The sequence below is a fragment of the Brachyhypopomus gauderio genome, chromosome 12 (genome assembly GCF_052324685.1).
Source record: "Brachyhypopomus gauderio isolate BG-103 chromosome 12, BGAUD_0.2, whole genome shotgun sequence".
NCBI classification, from domain to species: Eukaryota; Metazoa; Chordata; class Actinopteri; order Gymnotiformes; family Hypopomidae; genus Brachyhypopomus; species Brachyhypopomus gauderio.
In genome coordinates, this window is record NC_135222.1 from 820,998 (window position 1) to 841,287 (window position 20,290).

Sequence of the window (20,290 nt, forward strand, 5' to 3'; positions counted from 1 at the left end):
TCTTAAACACGACCACGCAAAAAGACCAGAGAAACCCAAGTTACGCATGCACACTTGACATCGGCGATTCATACTTCCCGTGCTCGTCTCAGCAGTGCCAAGGCAGACGATTGCATTTGCGACAGCGAAAGCCTCGCGCAACAAAAGGACATTTTCCCCCTTTTTTGTTTAGTGTACCGGTGCAGCAGAAGCATTGCTTCGCGTGAGCTAACGTCAGGCTGTTCGATAACGACGTGAACGGAAAGCGACACAAATGCAACTGCCAGAAGTGGAGGGGGGGGGGGGGGGGGGGTGCTGGGCAGGGCCACGGGGGTCACACCGCCAACAGAGCTGTGATGTCACCAAGATTTGCCATGCTTATTGATACACGGCTGAACAATTCCCAGACCACCGAGACCAGGCACGTAGTAGTGAGGCATGCAGTAGTGAGGCATGTAGTAGTGAGGCGTGTAGTAGTGAGGCATGCAGTAGTGAGGCGTGTAGTAGTGAGGCGTGTAGTAGTGAGGCGTGCAGTAGTGAGGCGTGTAGTAGTGAGGCACGTAGTAGTGAGGCGTGTAGTAGTGAGGCGTGTAGTAGTGAGACGTGTAGTAGTGAGGCGTGTAGTAGTGATGCGTGTAGTAGTGATGCATGTAGTAGTGAGTCATGTAGTAGTGAGGCGTGTAGTAGTGAGGCGTGTAGTAGTGAGTCATGTAGTAATGAGTCATGTAGTAGTGAGGCGTGTAGTAGTGAGGCGTGTAGTAGTGATGCGTGTAGTAGTGAGGCGTGTAGTAGTGTGGCATGTAGTAGTGAGACATGTAGTAGTGAGGCGTGTAGTAGTGAGGCGTATAGTAGTGATGCGTGTAGTAGTGAGGCGTGTAGTAGTGAGTCATGTAGTAATGAGTCATGTAGTAGTGCGGCGTGTAGTAGTGAGGCGTGTAGTAGTGATGCGTGTAGTAGTGAGGCATGTAGTAGTGAGGCATGTAGTAGTGAGGCGTGTAGTAGTGAGGCGTATAGTAGTGATGCGTGTAGTAGTGAGGCGTGTAGTAGTGATGCGTGTAGTAGTGAGTCATGTAGTAATGAGTCATGTAGTAGTGAGCCTCCAAAATATGGCTCACCGTAGGTGCACGTGCGTACAGGCCCTGCTCTAAAACACTGAAATAAACTACGGAATAACAAATCTAGTTTCTAGGGTTGCGTTATTCATCAGCGCTAATGTAATGTTTCTCCTGACAGTCTACAATTACTTATGACATGGGCGGACTAACGATATATTTAATGCTCCTACAAGAGATCAAGTTTTTTATGTTTGTTCGTGGAGGCAAAGAGCTCAATCATTGAAACTCCAGAAGTAATTCAGCCTATAAAGTATTACGCTTCACGTATTGTATCATAGTGTATTGTGTGTCCTAGCCTGTGGTCGTGTCTGAAAATGGGCATAAAATATATAAGTATGAAGACGTTATCACGTGAGTGTGTATGTGTATGTGTGTGTGTGTGTGTGAGAGAGAGAGAGAGAGAGAGAGAGGTAGAGAGAGGTAGAGAGACGGTTGATGACTGGCGACCTGAGGACCCTATACTTGGAATCCTTTTAATTGCATGTTATTAAATCCCCCGGTGCAGTAGAACGGGAGCAAATGGAATAGTCCATATTTCGTAGGCAAGAGGGGGATCTAGAGAATGTGCCAATTAAATATGTGATTGAAACTGGCAAACGTTCGAGATACATACGCAGTTAACCAGTGAAACACAAGAATGAAACTGAAAGGAAGAGCAGATAGAGCAGTCTTAAGATGTTCCGATTAATCTTAACATGTCCCGATGTACAGTAGCATAACAACACGATTAAACATAAATAATAAAGTAAATAGTCACAAACAGTGACAAGAGGCCAATGGGTCAAACAAAATAATGCCACAAGAAGGCCTACTCGATGCAAAGTTTCAATAAAACTGTGTACTTAAACGACTAAGGAAGGTTCATAGGGGGTAATACAGACTAGGCCCACGCAGTTGCTAGGCAAAAGAAATGGGAGAAAATCTTAACGCGGCTAGACGATGGTTGTATGTATTTTCAAACCAATAAAAAATCAGTGGAAAAAATTAGCGTGACGGCCGTTTGACAAATATGGGTTAAACACATTTCGATTAGTAGAGCATGTAGCTCATACATTCTGGGTTTTCCTTTCTCATTATTTTTAGAATAAATTAGCTTTTCGACCTAGCACCATAAAAGGTTATTAAAATTAGGCTAATGGTTTAGGCTAAAATCATGGCCTCAATATATTTAGATCTTTTCCATTTAATCAGACGTTCGACAATACACAGGACATTTATATATTGAAAAGCTTTATTTATCTAAAAAAATACCACTTTAATAACTTGGCGCCTAAGAGCACTCCGATTTAGTTCATTAATAGTCTGACCATCAGGTTAAATGGATCATAGCCTATTCGTTTTTGTACTTGCTTGTGTTGCCTTTCAAGCATATATCATTTCTTATTATTTAACGTTTACATTCCATAGTTTGCTTCGCATATACTATCTTCATTAATTCATTCCGCTCATCCTAATGTTTTACTAAATCTGACTTTATATGAACTGACGAACATTTGCAGTCGAAGTTGTTGAGGAAAATTAGGCCCGCCTCCTGCAGATTGGTTGCTCGAATTCAGCAAGCTTATGCAATACACGTGCGGTCTCTCGCTTATGGCTGTGTGAAACCAACATCCCAAGGGTTCCAGTAGACTACACGATACAAAACTACCCCCCAACAGTCCCGATGAGCCTATGTTTCACGTACAAATGTGTTACTTTAAGATTTCAAGCACAAGAATGTTTTAAAAGAGGCAAATATCCGAGTCAGCCATAATACATAAGGAGTGGAAGACCACCAAAAGTCTGAACTAACCTTCATTCTCTCTCTCTCTCTCTCTCTCTCTCTCTCTCTCTCTCTCTCTCCCTCTCTGTCTCACACACTCATACACACTGTACCTTCATTTACAGCATATTATTCTGTAATATTTTTTTACAAATTATAAAAGTTACAAGAAAATTGTACATCAACGGAATTAATTACATCTCACATAGGCCTACACATGTGGATTGTTTAATGTTCTGATAAACTTGATAGACTTGTAATAATTTCATGACTGCTTAATTTGCATTTAATATTAAATATATTGTATCACTACTTACACATTATTAATCAGTGGGGTTTAACATCAAAATATTGGTAACGTGACGAAATTCACAGTTTCCCACGTTGGTAGTGAAATTAATTCTAAAGATACATTTGGAAGCCGTTAAGTATCGTGTCTCTGTCCTTGGTGCTGAAATTTGTTCCGGTCCTTTTTTGTCAGCTGTTTCACTGTCCGTCTCAGTGTAAGGATACTGCTACCACAATAAAGCTTTTCTCACTTCTAACAGATTTGTTCAGTAATTACATCAGATTTGCCTATGAAAACAATTTTACAAATAAAATGTTTATACCCAGGATATATTAAAATGATTCAGCGTATTCAATATACATTTAACTATATTCAAAAGAGCAAACTTTAATCGAAATCGAATAGATAAATAATTTACAATGTGTTTATCAAAATAAAAGCTCAAGCACTTCCGGATCTTCTCCTCAAGTTTCTTCGTATAAGAGAAATGCAGGCCCAAAAATACGTGCAACACTTTGGTAAGAGTCTTCTGATGCTCATATAATGATTCATAGACAAACTATGAAATGTATTTTAAAAAATTCAGCGCACGTACAAATTACACAGGCCTTTAAGATGATTACCAAAGGCACAAATCCAGCGTTCGAAGCGGACAGTAAACTAAACATATTAACATACAAATTATTGCCTCACTGGTGTGAACTAACGGGGGAAGTGAATCATTACATTATTACATCGTTACATTATGAAAGCTACATTTTAAGTTGTATGTCTATGTTGTATGTTGAATGTTTTAGTGGGACCATAATCCATAATATTCCATGTAGGACCACCTTTTCAAATGGAAATAAACAACATGTAACTGGTTTGCGAACTATATCTTGTGTTTAATAATAGACGTTCCCCAAGTTAATAGTTTATATTGCAAATATGACTAAGCATTCCTGATGTAGAAGCTGTAATGCAATTGGGCATTTATTAACAATCATTTACAAACAGCTCCACATTCTGAAGTTAGAAAGGTGCTGAAGTTGGGCAAAATAAGGTATTTGAAAAGAGTTCATATATGCAAGCTCTCCCTCACTCCTTCTCACTCTCTGACACACTCATACATTCACACACATTCACACACACACACGCATACGCACGCACACACACACACACACACACACACACACACACACACACACACACACACATACACACACACACCTTCTTAATTTTATTTCTTTACAGCCTGCACAACCAGCAACTGAGTCCGTTCAAGAGCCAGCCTAAAAAATAATTAATAGATTAACAGAAAAATAAAAGTTTGTCAAAACGTTACATTTATAAAGCAGAAAGCGTTCAGAAAGCGTTTCTTATAACTAACCAAGTACTTAAATAGTTTATCTTTCTGTCTGTTCTGGCTGGATAAAATAGAGTTTAGAAAAAGGTTTAGTGGTCTTTTGTGACCCTCCAAGATCCTCTTGGGCCCCATTGTTGGCAGTTGCAAAAGCCCGATTAATTAATTTCACACTGTAGCTCTGGAGAAGATTTTCCCACAAACAAGTGACCGAGAAAAATGTAGCCCAAAAGAAAGAAGTCAACATCAAGTTCAACAACGTGCGGGCGCTCATTATCATGACAATAGCGTCTGGGAGCACAGAAGTCTTCTTAACAAGAGAGCCTGGCGTCAATACACTCCACCTCACGGACCCCGGAACATTTTCCCAGGCTCCTGTAACAATCGCACAACTGTTTGCTTTCTGCGCCAGCGAAGCACTACTCTGGACCTGTGATTACTTCATAGCCCCGCACTCAAAGGATGATGTCGTTGAAACGCGGCACATTCACTCAGAACAATAAACACTAGTTCATTACTCTGTAAAAAAAACACTTTATAAAAACGTTAACTTGACGATATATATAGTCTATTTGTTGGAGTAGATAACACAAAATGTCATTTGATACTTATGCAAAATGGAAAAGCTTCATAATACAGAGTGATTATACTCACTTGAACACTTGTTGGGACAGTCCAACAAACAAGAACTAATCCATAGAGAAGAAACGAGCTCTTTCGAGAAGCATTTGTAAATCTTTCCCTTCATCCATACCCCATTCTAGGGTGGGACGAAATTGAATCGGTTTCTTCCGGAAAGATTTATAAAAAAAAAAAACACAAATTACTTGTACGATTTGACAAGGCATTACCCTGTCCTCGCTGTGTGCCTTCACCAAGCATCCTGTCCCACTTGACGCGTTTGTAGAGAATAGTTCTCTCTGTCGTGGGGTCTCATTTGCATGCGTGGCTATTCTGGACGTGTGCAGAAACTCAAACAGTTCTATCCAGGGCCCCGATGTGAATTGATAACCATTGTTCCAAAGCTCGAGCGAACGGTCCTTTTAGAGATACGCCCAGAATATTTCGTTCCCAGCAACAGTTCGGGCGACATATGCAGTGGGCAGTAAAAAAAAGCCCAGCGTGTAAAATTGAGTATGGGCTTGGTTAGCACAGTACCAGAGGGAAGCCAGATGCAATAGCCAAATGCGTTTTTGTTTTGGGACTAAATAATACAATCGTGAGCTATGAAACATCAATGAGTTATGAAACACACTTAAGCCAGGTTCGATTTTAAACACGTAGACAACCGTATCTTTAATTTGATCTCAGCCAACAAAAGCATTGCCAATATGCAGCGTTTAAAATATTCGCACAGATATCCAATGCAATTAAGGATGGAATTTTAAAAAGATAAATTAAAATGCGATCACTGGGTTCGCAAGCTCCACTGGCCACTTTCCCACGTCCACGCCTTGTTGCTTTGAAGTGACACGTGCGTCTGTCACCGACAAGGGAATACCAAACGAGGCTTTGATGCAGATATCATCAAAGATGCACGGAGAACCGACATAGGTTTACACCTCATATACGTTATTAAGGAAAACTGTGAGTGTCGACGTTTGCAACTAATCTAAAGGAACGCGTGCACGGCACTCCTAGAATGTCTTGAACTCATAGCACGTGACGATGGACCTGCGTTTTTTCTCAAACGTGAACCTTTACGTTACGTTGACTCGGAAATGTCCCGTTTCCGATCGATATCCATACACATCCATTGGTGCGTTCTTCGAAATTATTCTCTATTCGATGTTCTCGGCGTGTTTTAAAGGATAGTCTGTTAGATGCCATTGCTTCGCCGACGTGCAGAAAGAACCGAGGCAGGAGATCCAGTTTTTACTACGTACGTGAGTGCGTCTTGACGTCAGGGGCATGAACGCCTTAAGACTTTCTAAGTTGTAATATTGCAGGACTCACGCTGGTTTATCGTTATATGTTGTCTATCAGTTTCTAGTTTATTTTGTCTTGTTAAACAAACCCTTTTTTCCCAAATCCACCGTGGGAATTAATGCAAAATATTATTGTTATATTGTACATTTAACTTAATTTTCAGCATGCCTAACATACTTTTCGTAATCTGAGACTGCATGTTATTTTGAAAATGTGTTTCGGAGAGTCCACATTTATCTTCAAAGGCTACATTATATTTGTAACTCAGTCTTTTGTCAGTCACAAATTTGGTAAAGGTGAGTGAGAAATCTGATATCAAGATTTTAATTACAACGATTAGGCATAGTCTGTCTAATGACTTTGTTCTTATTTTGTAGGTACACCGACGTCTTTATTTAAATTTGGTTGAAGTACAAATTTAAATGTAGCCTAAGCCAATATATTTATATTTTATTTCCATACAAACTAGTTTTGTCTAAAATATAGAAAACTAACCAAATATGCAAAATGCACCCAGTTTCAGCATTTAATTTTATGTAAAAGTGTTTTTGTTGTTGATGTTGCTGTTGACGTTGTTGCTGTCGTTTACAGTATACTCATAATAAATCAGGCTTATTAATTCAGTTACTGGGGAAAGCTTTGGTCGAATGTGAATGAATAAGGTTTAATCCTTTATCTGAATTAATAATAATTATTAATAATAATACTGAATTCATAAGGATTATTTCTATAGTCTTGTGAAGTCTCGACACATAAAAGATTCTGATAGCCTGCCATCTGTAATGTGAATTGCATCTTGCATCTCTTTTCTCCTTTACCATGGTATCTCATTTTATTTTAAAAACTCAATCACTGTACTGACATATACAATTTTAACATTTCTGTTACAGCATTCGCTATTAATATAATGTTTATACTTTCCTTCAGTTTTAGTTACTTGAATTATATTGACACCCAGAGCTGTCAAATCAAATACAAACAAAATGCTAATCTAATTTATAATAATCTAACAAAAATGTTGGTATTTATAACAGTACAATGTATTTATACTTTCTATAAACAGATATATCATGCGAGCCTCAACTTAACGTTATTATTAGATGTTTATCACACGTATCACATAAATCTCGAATTCTTCTGCCTCGAAAAATCTAAGCTGCTTTATCCTATATTATAACAAAAATGTTGTCCAACCACGTTCACACAAATAAAACATTGCAGAAACATGTGATCCCAGTATTTCTTTAATTTCACTGCATCTGTTCACCTGTTGTTATCGGCATGTTTAATTCTAAAAGATAACTAGTGATAATCTTCGCGATGCTGAGATATTCAGGATTGCAACCATATCCACATGAGTCGTACAATCTTAAACTGACATTTTAAACTGACATTTGAATGATGAAATTTGAAGCCTTTCTCAATGTTTTAGTCCATGCATCATGGGTTTTCTATAATGTGAGATCATGTTTTTATGCCTTTGGGCCTAAAGTTGACGATCGAAACATACAGTCTGCACAATTGCACATTGCACAGACGCAGGAAGAGCGACACCTATCTGTAGAAAGGCGTCATGAGCAGGCACGTATCCAGTCGCCTCTTTCGTCTGCACCTCATAAAGCGCGGTAGTGCGTTCTGGAACGGTGTTGAAATCGTGCTTCTGTTTGTTAGAGTTTAAAGGAGGTGCTTACAGGAAATTAGGCCTCGGTGAAAATTCAAAATAGCAGGTTTTAAAGGTCGTCCAGTGCGACGAGTTGGTCATAATGTATTCAGGAAATATTTAATTAAAAATATTAAAATGCATATACGGAACTATAAAAGTGTTATGCTTTTGATAACAATGCTCATATAATTAATGCTAGAAATATTAAATTATACAATCTGTCTGTATTGTATTAAACCTTCTGTCTGTAAAAAAAACGAGTCAGTGCATAAGATGAAATCTCTCTAAGCAACTTTATATCGAATTTAAAACGAAACTGAAATACTCAGATGAGCTAAATAAATAGTGGGGTTTTTATACTCATAATTTCATGTCTGGTTATTACCGAATGTAAACTTTAGATAATATCTCCACACAATACTAATATAATCCTTGTCATGGGATGGTGTTTTAGAATAAAACGGGCAAAATTAAGCACTAACTCTCCCCAAACATTGTTTTCCATGCAACATTTTACACGAGCCTTTTACAGTATAACCATTGTTGCACAGCCCCGTAAATGTTCGTAATCTTTTTAAATTGTTTCCTAGCTCACACATTTCGTTAAAAACAAAAATAAAACTATTATGAGATAAAACACAGACTCCATGTAATGTTTGTAATGTCAATATAATTTTGTTACATTTGTACTGCACAAAGTAGGATACTTTTAATAAATAGTAAAACGACAGGCAACGTGTCACGTGCGCAGGTCCCAGCCCAGAGGAACACGCCCACTCCTACAGACACGCCCTCTTCCTCCCGTTCCTCATCTCCCAATTATTAGTTCATGTATTTCACCTACAACATAACTGCCTCTACATGGACAAACATCTTTAACCCGTTAAGTAAAAAACGCTGGTGCTAAAACTTCTAAAACCGTTTATAATATTATTGTCACGATAAAAGTTTTTGAGAAGTATGTCTATCTATCTATCGTCTCTCTGTCTGTCCTTATTTAATATGAATTTAATGAACTGTGTGTAAGAAATCAAAAACACTGTTACACCGAAACGTAACGGAAACATCACTGTACAAATGATCTGGACACTGATGTGTATCTGACTGCCTGGTCCTGTGTTCGTAGGTCACTGCGTCGTCAGGTCACCGTATGGGTAAGTGGACCACTTCAATAGGCCCACAACCAGCAAAGTGGTTGCAGCAAAGTCCAGGTGCAGCAAAGCCCCAGACATAACGTTTAGCTTATATGCTGACCAGTTTAACATTAGCAATTTGTGTGTGTGTGTGTGCGTGTGCGTGTGTGTGTGTGTGTACGCGCGCGCGCGTGTTTGTGTGTGGTAAGTAAGACAGTACTCAAAATGTGTAATACCTGTTTCAAATCATTAGACTGATCTTAGCGATATCAGGTAGAGGTGTTGTTTGGGACAGTGTGGGCTTCTCTCAGTAGCTATTTATTTTTTTAGAGGATTTAAGAATTCATTAAATTTTCAAGCAAGGAAAATGGACTTTGAAAACAGAATATGAAGAACTTGTCATTTCAATATGCACATCTATTTTTTAAGTAACGCCCTGTGGGACACATGGGGCCGGGTCAAGAGTCTGACCCCAGAGCCGGGGTCAACATGCTGCTGTTAAACATGACCATGCATTTGTTTTAAAGAGAAGTCTTGTCATACGAAAAATATTAACGGTAAATAGCTACCTTTCTTCTCTTTAAAAACAGGTTTCAAAAGGCTTAAAACATCATTCATTTGGTAACTCTATTAACATTTACCAAGATTGTTAAAATTAATTTGCACATATTAACTAGTTACATGGTATCGTGCTTTCAGGAAGGCAAAGGTAATTACTGTAAAAGGCCAAGTGTGAGAGTAACGACAATAAGATAGATAGATAGATAGATAGATAGATAGATAGATAGATAGATAGATAGATAGATAGATAGATAGATAGATAGAGTGCGCAACAAAACGAATTTGTTCAAATTTAGGTAATCAGAAAATGTTTTTGCCTATAAAAACTTTCAAACTTACCCTAAAGAGGTTTTGCGTTGAGATGTTGCGACTGTGTCTGCTCCGTGTGAAAGGACTCGTCTCGCAAGTCACTGTTTTTTAATTGGTGGCGGACTGGAGTTTATGGAGATGAGCGCTGACATCAGTCTTTAAAACGTACGTCCATGAAAGAAGAGGTCAAGGGTCAAATTCCGTCTCTTTGCACGTGCACTTCCCAAGTTCAAGCACGTATCTCAACTGCTTCAAGTCGCGTGAGCGTGTTGGTCGCGGGACACACTGGCGGGCTGGACAGTCCAGCCTATAGAATTTGTATAAGAATGTTTGTAGACTGATAAATAGGTCTACAGACATTTTTGTGGCTGTTTTAAAATCTTTCACCACAAATCCTTTTTAGATAGATAGATAGATAGATAGATAGATAGATAGATAGATAGATAGATAGATAGATAGATAGATAGATAGATAGATAGATAGATTTTGTATATAGCATGTCAATCATTTAGCATTGCGATTATTAGAATGAAAAATCTTAATTTACAAACTTCACGTTATGGTTTGCTTTCACATTGCTTTAGATTTGGTGTGTTGTTTTCTCGGGATATAATAACAATATCGGGTAAACTAATGTAGCCTAAATGTCAAAATGTTTTGAACACAGTACAGACTACCCTGTCAATTTGTTATTGTCCTATGCCAAAATATGTAGGCCTATGCAATTTGTTAAACGGGAGCATTGTCGTCTTTTCAAATCTCACGAACAAATTTCAGGAAACGAAGGATCAACGTTTTGAAGTAGCAGAAATGGGGCGTGTCCACTGTCTGCACGCCTTATATGCGTATATTCAAATGACGCGTGACCAATATGCATAGCCGTTCAACAATGGAGGCTGACTTCCACCGGTCCTTCCGTCGCTGATCTTTGGGCGCCGATCATGTTATGAAAGTGAAGTGACAGAAGTGAGGCCCACGTCAGGCTAAGATTCTTTCATTTGTTGCCTGTATAATGACTCTTGTTCTCATTGCTCATGTGTGGCCATGAAAATGGTTGCATTTAAATAACTTTATATACAGCACATAAGGTTGTTACTTGGAGTAACTATCAGTAGCCTAAAGGTGCAGTTTAGGTGAACTATGCATGTGTTCATGAAAAAGAAAAACTGTAGCTGTATTCACAGCTTTCATTTTTTATACTCCATTAGATGGAGAATAAACATTAACTTGAAAGGTTCTTATTTTGTTTTTTTGTTTTTTTTTTTAGTATCAAGGATTAGACCATTCAGACGTCAAAGAGGTTTCAACTTTACTGAAATGTTTTCCTTCTTCAGTTTTATTTTCAGTACACACCACCAAATGTTTATTAAGTGTGAAAAAGGACTGGAGAATGATACTGTGGTAGACTGTGATTAAAGCAGAACGCCACAGTATGGTTGGCTGCTGTTCGGGAGCTGGGATGAATAAAAAGTCAGACTCAGCCACAGACCAAAAAAATGGTCCAGGTCGTGTTCTTCAACCCCGAGCTAATACGTTCTGTCCTCAACACAACTCATTGTCTATTCACTAAACACTCAAATCAGGGAAAAGAAAGAGACACCACAAACTCTCTGGACATCAGGGAGAAAGAAACCTTCTACAATAAGGGATCCGGGGATTGTGAAATTTGGATATAGGACATGATTTCTGTAAAATAAGGCAGCAGTATCTGGCCATATTATAGATATTGTCACCCAAAGAGAGGGCATTTGGTCAGTTATTGTTACCCCCTGAAGGAAGGAGTGGAGTGATAGAGACTGCTCCACCATAAAGGAGGGGTGTGGTGATGGAGATTGCTCCACCTTAAAAGATGCAGTGTGGTGATGGAGATTGCTCCACCTTAAAAGATGCAGTGTGGTGATGGAGACTGCTCCACCTTAAAAGATGCAGTGTGGTGATGGAGACTGCTCCACCTTAAAAGATGGGGTGTGGTGATGGAGACTGTTCCACCTTAAAAGATGGGGCGTGGTGATGGAGACTGTTCCACCTTAAAAGATGCAGTGTGGTGAGGGAGACTGCTCCACCTTAAAAGATGCAGTGTGGTGATGGACACTGCTCCACCTTAAAAGATGGGGTGTGGTGATGGAGACTGTTCCACCTTAAAAGATGGGGTGTGGTGATGGAGACTGTTCCACCATAGAAGATGGGGTGTGGTGATGGAGACTGTTCCACCTTAAAAGATGGGGTGTGATGATGGAGACTGCTCCACCATAAAGAATGGAGCCCATCACCAGCTGAAGGAGAAGGTGATGTGAAGTAGACCATCCCCGAGGAGGTAAATGTGTGTGCTGACTGATGTTACAGTGAGCTGCCTCTTTGGTTTATGGGTAAGGACACACCTTTGCCACTATAGGAATACTGCTTTACTGTCATGCCTTAGCTACAGGTAACAGTAATAATTATTCTACCTGAGGAAAACCAGAAACTGCCTCTGAATTCTATATTTTGGTATGAAGCAAACTACCAAATAATTCTGAAGTAATGGCAAACTCAAAAGGGTTTCACCAAATTTTGTCTACATTTTTAAATTTATTTGTTTGTTTCATTCCTGGAGCAAAATTGCTAACTATATAATTACCAAACGAAACAATATACTAGGAGATGTTTGATAAGTCATGAAAAGTATATAAGCAATAATAAGCAGCAATATATTTATTAAGTTCAAGTTCAGTTTATTGTCATATGTATAACATACACAACACAATAAGATACTTTGCATATCCACTATACAACAGTGTGAAAATCTAGGTAATACACAATTACAAAACTAGACAATGAACAATTGAACAATTTATTAATGAATACAGTAAACTATAAATTGAACAATGACGATGTCTGTATAGAGTGCTCTTTGCAAAAATCCTAAGAGTAGCAGTCATAAGGTGTAATATATCAATGTGCTACTGCAAAATGGTACTTGGTAGCAACTAGTAACGATGTGGGATGTGCAGAGTGAAGAGGTTTAAGTGTGTATGGGGAAATGTAGTTTGGTGGGAAGTGTGTGAACATTACTAGCATTCAACGGTTAACATACAGTATATATACTGTGTAAGAATGCAAGAGGGAAAGAGAGAAAAAGAAAACGAGATCAATATTTTAAAAAATCAGTTGTGCTCAAAAGTTTGAAAATATGGCTAAAACATGTCTCCAGACAAATGCAGACATGCTAGATTCTCATGCCAACAGCTGACAGCATGACGACAGACCTACCGGGGTTTCCTGTTCAGTGTGTCAGTGGAGGACCACAGACCAGACAGGAGCTGGCACATAAATACACAGGACCAAATAGGACATTGAAAAGATGCTGTTTCCCATCATGCAGCGAGGCTGTTCCCTATTGGGGGTGGAATCAAGGGCGGCAAATTTAGGTACATTTAGCCAGTGGTCTCCTCTTTTTTATGATGTGTTTCAAAATCAGTAACAGTGTTTTAGAATTCTTTGCTACATGTCACACATGTGCATGTAACAACATTAGTCAGAGTGGTTTGCAGTATTGTTCACATCTTTATAGTGTGGCCTGAAGAAAATACTTTTTTTTTTTGTTTGGGAGCAGCAAGGTGATATATTTTCAACAGATTTATATATCAGAGTCCAGTAGTCCAGTCTTACTTGTTATAACATTTCTTATTCAATTAATCAGTTAACTATGAAGCAGAATCAGATGTGTTAAAACATTGAAAACAGCAAACTACATATTATTGTAGCCCTCAGGGATTTAAGAGGTGTAAGCGGTTTAAGGCAGAGAGGCAATTCAACAGAGAGATATTAGGCTTATGTAAACAATCCTGGTGAATTATGGAGTGATTTAACCAGCACAGTGTGACATTGTTTTTATAATAATGAGAGAGAGAGAGAGAGAGAGAGAGAGAGAGAGAGAGAGAGAGAGAGAGAGAGAGAGAGAGAGAGAGAGAGAGAAAGAAAATCCCAAACTTTCAAACACTAACACAAATTGAACAAATAAAAATCATTCTAGGAGGGGGACACAGTGCTCCCCTCGCTGCTAAATATGTATCTACATGTCACAGCCTGAGAGACAGTGGGAACCCCCCCTTCAGTTTCAGAATGTAAATAATTCAAATGATAACTTTTCCTAAATGTTATCATATTATTATTGTTATTTGTCATTGTTATAATTGTTGTAATGCTTTGGCAACACTGTACCTTATACAGTCATGCTAATAAAGCTATATTGAATTGAATTGAATTGAGAGAGAGAGAGAGAGAGAGAGAGAGAGAGAGAGAGAGAGAGAGAGAGAGAGAGAGAACTTGTTTTGGGTGTGGAATGTTTGTATATTTATCATTTAGGTTTTTGTTGCTGCTTCAAAACAGCACAGTTAGCCAGGAAAAGTTAATTCTACAACCTAGGAATCAATACAGAGAAGAGTCTGGTCTGGTGTCTCCAGTTCAATGTGTTGTTAGTAATGACAGCATTGAGGTTTACATCGGTTTAGTTAGGGTCCACATAAAAATAATTGCTCGCACCACTGGCACCACACACGACACAGTCAGACTACTCAGCCAATTAATTCAGATATAATTTAGGAAAACGACGTTGCTGGTGAAATGTGTAGAGAGCATTTGTGCATACAGGTTAGGGTATATTGCGTGTTCAACCCGTTGTACTAGTGTAAAGGTTATGTGGCAATTTTAAGAACTTTCAAACAATTTGTATCCTAAAATAACTAGCCATGAAAACCTTGCTCCCGTACTGTTTTCTGTTTGTCTACTGTTTGTGTCTCTAGTGCAGAAACACATCAACACCTCCTCACACATCGCACCTTGTATCTACAATTACTTCAACGGCGCAGGTCTATTTCTGTACTCGAGCGCCTCACTGTGTGTTTGTGGGCCAATGAAATAAATGTCGCACGTCTTTGGACCAATCGGGTCTCAGAACGCATGCGCGTCGCCGCCCTCCAATCCGGGGACGCGTAGGTCACAAATGTCACTCAAAACACTCGTTCAGCTGTTCAAATACCACCAGTGTACTCTGGTATTCGGGGCCACGCTGACAGATTAAAACCATTAGCCGACAATGGTGAGTATCTCTAGGACGTTACCGACTCTTTCGCATGGCCATTTGATAGTTTTTTGGGTTTCACACCCTTGCAGAAGTGATCTTGCCTCACGCATCGCTGCTTATGCTAAGCTAGCTAGCGTCAGCGCCGTTAGCTAGCTTGATGAATAACTTAGCAGGTCGACTAGTTCGATTCAAAAACCGGCGACAGGTTCATATGACTCCGTTTCTTTTTGGCGTGGACCAAATGCACTACAGAAACAGGTTGTGTGTTTTAGTTTTAGTCTTTATTACACAAACATAACTTACCAATGCTGGCTAGCACTTTTTGACTAACTCTTGACCAAGCAGCTGTGCTGGAGCTCCACCACCTGCTCCCTGCTGTTAAGCTCCTCAGTACAGTCCTGTCTGCTTCACTTGCTTGACGAGCAAGAGGTCGTTTATATATATATATATATATATATATATATATATATATATATATATATATATATATATATATATATAAAATGTGTGTGTGTGTATATATATATATATACACACACACACACACATATATATATATATACACACACACACATATTATATATATATATATATATATATATATATATATATATATATATATATATATATATATATATATATATATATATATTAGTATGTATATATGTATGACATTTATGCAAAAAAAAACACATTTGTCCCCTCTCATGTAGGCGCTGATGGGCGTTCAGTTGGTGGTCAGCTTGCTGGCCGTCAGCATCATGCAGAAAATGGCTCCGCATTACTCCTTTGCCCGCTGGCTCTTGTGCAGCGGCAGGTGAGTGTCGGATTTGCTGACCAGATCTCATCCGAAGTACCTTCCTTCATCAACACCACTACTGAACTGTCTTCTTTCCATCAGACTCCTAAGGTTCAAGCATCCTTCCGAGGGAGAACTCTGTGCTCTGGCAGGCAAACAGATCCCCAGCAAGACCAGCAGGAGAGACAGGTATGAGCTGGTCTGCAGTGGACCGTTCAGCGCGACAGTACCGCCCCTGTCTAACCAGAGCTTCTCCTAGGAGGCAGAACGGCCAAGGGGAGGCAAAGCCGCTTACGGTTCCAAAGGACATTGATCTACACTTAGAAAGCACCCCTGTGAGCGTGCTGGACGCTTTGGGTAAGTGCGTGTTCAGCTTTGCAGGAACAGATCATCTGAGTCCTGGCTTCACCCGTCTGCATCTCTCTGCTCGTCCGTGTGCACAGTACTGCGCTTCTTTGTGGAGTATCAGTGGCTGATTGACTTCGCCGTTTACGCCATGGGCATCTGCCTTTTCACCGAGGGCTACTATTTTGTCGTGGACGCCAGTAAAGAAGTCAACATCGGCGCCATCTGGTGCATCCTGACCATCTTCTTCTGCCTGTATCCTTACGGCGTGAAGCAATCTTGAGTATGTTCATAGAGTAATGATCTACTCTTTCAGGCTGCTATGATGCAGCTCTTATCCGAACACATTTTTGTGCAGACTCACTATTTATCATAAGCAATAGAATCTCAACTCTCTTGTGCAACTGTTACTCTTGCTGTGTTTTGTAATCCTTGACTCCAGTTCCCAGGAGGACGCTGCACACTCTCATGAGCCACTACTTTCGCTCAGACGAGGGTGGCGAGCGCTCGGTCTGCCTGGCCTTTGGCTTCCTCTCTCTGCTCCTGGCCATGCTGGTGCTGGTGGTGAGGGAGGACTATCTGGAGTTCGGCCTGGAGCCCGGTAGGCTTTTGGGTCTTCCCTTATACATCAGGGCGGCTGTTGCTTTGACGTCGGCCTTTAAAGTCAATTACTAATATTTCAGGTTTCCTCAGCGTTTTTGAAAACTTCGAAGCGTTCGCCAAACAACAGGGCTTTGAGTGGTCGTAAGTTTTCCCGCCTTAGATTATATTTACCTTTTGTACATCTCTTGCAGGCCGTGTACGTAACACAGCTGTTTTTGTTACTTCTTAAAGAGTTCCTTTCACCAGACTGGGGGTGAAGTTGGGCTTGGCTGTCATTTGCGCTGTCCTTGGGGCTCTACTTGCCTTCCCTGGTCTTCGCTTGGCTCAGACGCATTTGGACGCCGTGCAGATGAACTCTGATCAGCGAGTCATTCAGTACGAACCTCTGCCTTCTGCTTTTGGGTCGGGTCATATTGCCAAGGTCATGGAGTCAAGGTCAAGGTCATGTAAATGTGATGTGGTGGTTTTTTTTCTTCTTCTTCTTCTTCCCCCAGAATCCTCTTGCACATTAGTTTCCTGTCTCCACTGATTGTTATTGTGTTGTGGGTCAAACCCCTGGCTCGTGACTTCCTGGCAAACGCTCCAATGGGAAAGCAGGCAGTCACCTTGTAAGTGTGCACTTGAGCTTTTATTGTATCCTCTTGCACCCTAACACATATCAATACATTAATATTACATTCTGATCAGTAGGATGCTCAGAAGCCATAGAAATGCATATCTGGGCTTCTGGCCTATAGCTTCTAAAGTTTTGTCTGAAATGTCAAATCCCCGCTACCAAGAAGACAACCCACTAGATATAATTGTTGCTAACTCTTAAATTAATTTTAAGCACAGCTCACTGAGAACAGTTACTGTCCGATATGCATATTAATGTTACATGGCCATGCCAGGCCTTGTTACTCGTATGTCTATTGGCTACTTATGTCTTTAGCAATAAAACATTTGAAGACAACACTGTGTTCTGCTTGTGCTAGGATTGACCACGTCGATTAGCCAATACTCCCGGACCAAATTAAAGCCCATTATCGGATCCAGCCATCGTCCTAGAGGTTCTACCGTTCAGTCTAGTGCGATTCTGTGTGTTTCAGGCTCTCCGGTTCTGCCTTTGACTCCGTGCGGCTGTGGGTGGTGGTGGGCTTGTGTGCGCTGAGGCTGCTGCTCACCCGCTACCACCTGCAGGCCTACCTCAACCTCGCCCCCAAGTGGGTGGAGCAGATGAAGAAAGAGGCGGGGCGCATTGCTGCTATCGACATCCAGAGAAAGGCAAGAGGCAAAGCGCCTTCTAACACTTACTCTCTCGGCCTGGAAATGCAGCTGCACGAACGCTGCGTAAATCACCACTTTGAAACCAGCGTTGAATCAGAATTATTTGTCGTTCTCGTCACTGTTACAGACGCTTCCAGTTTCACAAAGATGAAATGCACTCGCGTCTCTGTATGACTGATGGTGCCTTTGTTTTACAGTTCACCTACATGAGTTATTCATAGTCAGGTTCATGATGGGCTTTTTTTTTAAATCCCTGTAATATTTGTATTACTTACAAAGTTTTCTTAAGTTTAAGTGTTTGGGTTTTGCAAAGTTAATATTTCTATTTTAGTCATTTAAATTGCCTAAATAGTGTTGTTCATTGTTAGAACGTGTAGAACTTCAGAAAGGCGCAATCTCTGTAATAGACACGTGTATGTAGGGGTATGTACCAAGAACATCTCTGGTGTCCTTCATCTTCAATCTCCTCTGTTTCTTCAGGTGACCCGTGTGTACTGCTACCTCACCGTGGTCACACTACAGTACCTCATACCTGTTCTTCTCGTACTCTTCTCCACCTTGGCCCTCAAATCTTTAGGTACAGTCTTAGTCCCTTCAAGATCCTTAGTTATCTACACCAGTTGCTGTTCCTGTGTGTCATCTGTTCACTTCAGTCCTATTTTAAGCACGTCCAAAGAAGTGTTCAGGGGATAAAGTAACCTTGTTTGGAGACAGATGGGAGAACTAAACATTTGCACCAATCACAGTCATGGTGGCGAGCGTGAAGCTCCAGACTGCTGTGGGTAGGAAAAAGCCCAGTGCAGCCCAGTTACCATCGAGAGAGGAGATGGTAAAAGCAAGTCTCTGCAAATCCTGTACTTCCTTGAAAAATGTCTGTTGACCACATGCAGGCACTTTATTACACATCTTACTTAGACATGCTGTAACCTCCTGTCACTGGCTCCTATATCAAAGATTTTGAATATCGCCTATGATGACTTTTGCTAGCTTAATCACGGGAACCGTTGTAAACATTCGCCTGGCAACATTAAGGGTCCAGAGCGCTTGATGTCCAGCTTTCGCTCTTCCAGTGGAAAAACGTCTTACACGACTCTGACTCTCCTCCACCCAGGTGACTACTCTTGGGGGCTGGGTGCAGACACGCCCAGCGTCGCCCCCGCCCCGATCCTCCCTACCGCACCCCCTCCACCCCCTGCGCTAGAAGACGAGGACGATCTAGAGGACATGGAGGAAGACATCCAGGCCACCGTGGCCCACTTGTCCGAGGCCTTAACGGCCTTGCGTGCGGTTCTCACACCTCTCTTCTTCAGAGGCCTCTTCGCCTTCCTCACCTGGTGGGTGGCGGTCTGCCAGCTCATCAGTAGCATGTTTGGAATCTATTTCCACCAGTACCTCATGCAGAGCTGAGGGGCGCCCCCTACCGATGGCCTGGCGTACTGCGTCCGCAAGCTACCGAGCCACCCAGAGAGAGCGTGTGGCTGTACTGTGACCCATGACGCACTGGCGCATGGCGGGCTGGTGTCTTTTGTGCCCACTGAAGATCGACTCCTGTTGGAGCTCCACAGTGTTTATTGGTCTGAGTCAAAGAGAAAGTTAAAGTAGGGCTGTTTGTCTGCGACCACACGTTTTGTCATTTAGATTTTTGTACCCTTACATGGAAGAATTGTGTGATGAGTTTGTTGTGCAAACAACCTTAAAAAGAAGAGAGAAACTACAGGAGAAAGGGTGCGTTAGAAATGTTTTTTTTTCTTCTTCATAATTCTTTTCCTGTTGAATTGTTATTTGAATCAATCTTAACCCACAAATCAAGTCCTTATAATGTAGCTCAAGTCATTTAATTTAGAATAATTTTCACCTTCGCCAGGCTGGTGGTGAGATCTGTTATACTAAGTGCCTGGTAACTCAGGGATGTGAAGCCAGGAACCAGATTTAACCCTGTAAAGCTGCTTTGCGACAACTTGAGTTGTTAAAAGCGCTATACAAATAAACTTTGATTGATTGATTGATTTCCACTACCAGTATGGCCCAAGCTATCAATGGATAACTTTTAATACTGTAGCTTTTAAAGACTCAAAAAAAAAACCCCTACAAAAGCCTACAAAGCTAAATGCAGTTAAGCTCAATCAATTA

General features: G+C 40.6%; 1 protein-coding gene and 1 long non-coding RNA gene across 3 annotated transcripts in view; one reads left to right on the top strand and one right to left on the bottom strand.

Moving 5' to 3' along the window:
- The window catches only part of LOC143528526 (uncharacterized), a 34,838-nt gene extending 28,446 nt beyond the window's left edge, over positions 1-6,392 (bottom strand). The window contains exons 1-2 of one of the 2 annotated variants that reach the window (XR_013134485.1): positions 5,342-6,392; positions 5,145-5,250 (exon numbers count right to left, since the gene is read on the bottom strand). This is a non-coding gene — a long non-coding RNA (uncharacterized LOC143528526). Of the gene's footprint in view, positions 1-5,144 lie in introns of both variants that reach the window. The other variant, XR_013134484.1, reaches the window with a different exon arrangement.
- Positions 6,393-15,028: 8,636 nt separating this feature from the next.
- Positions 15,029-20,290, top strand: tmem161a (transmembrane protein 161A). Its single transcript, XM_077024203.1, has 12 exons — positions 15,029-15,162; positions 15,861-15,964; positions 16,049-16,135; positions 16,206-16,303; positions 16,390-16,546; positions 16,741-16,892; positions 16,975-17,035; positions 17,126-17,269; positions 17,389-17,502; positions 17,983-18,157; positions 18,641-18,737; positions 19,272-20,290. The coding sequence occupies exons 1-12, from the start codon at positions 15,160-15,162 to the stop codon at positions 19,565-19,567; spliced, it is 1,488 nt and encodes a 495-aa protein (XP_076880318.1). The 5' UTR covers positions 15,029-15,159; the 3' UTR covers positions 19,568-20,290.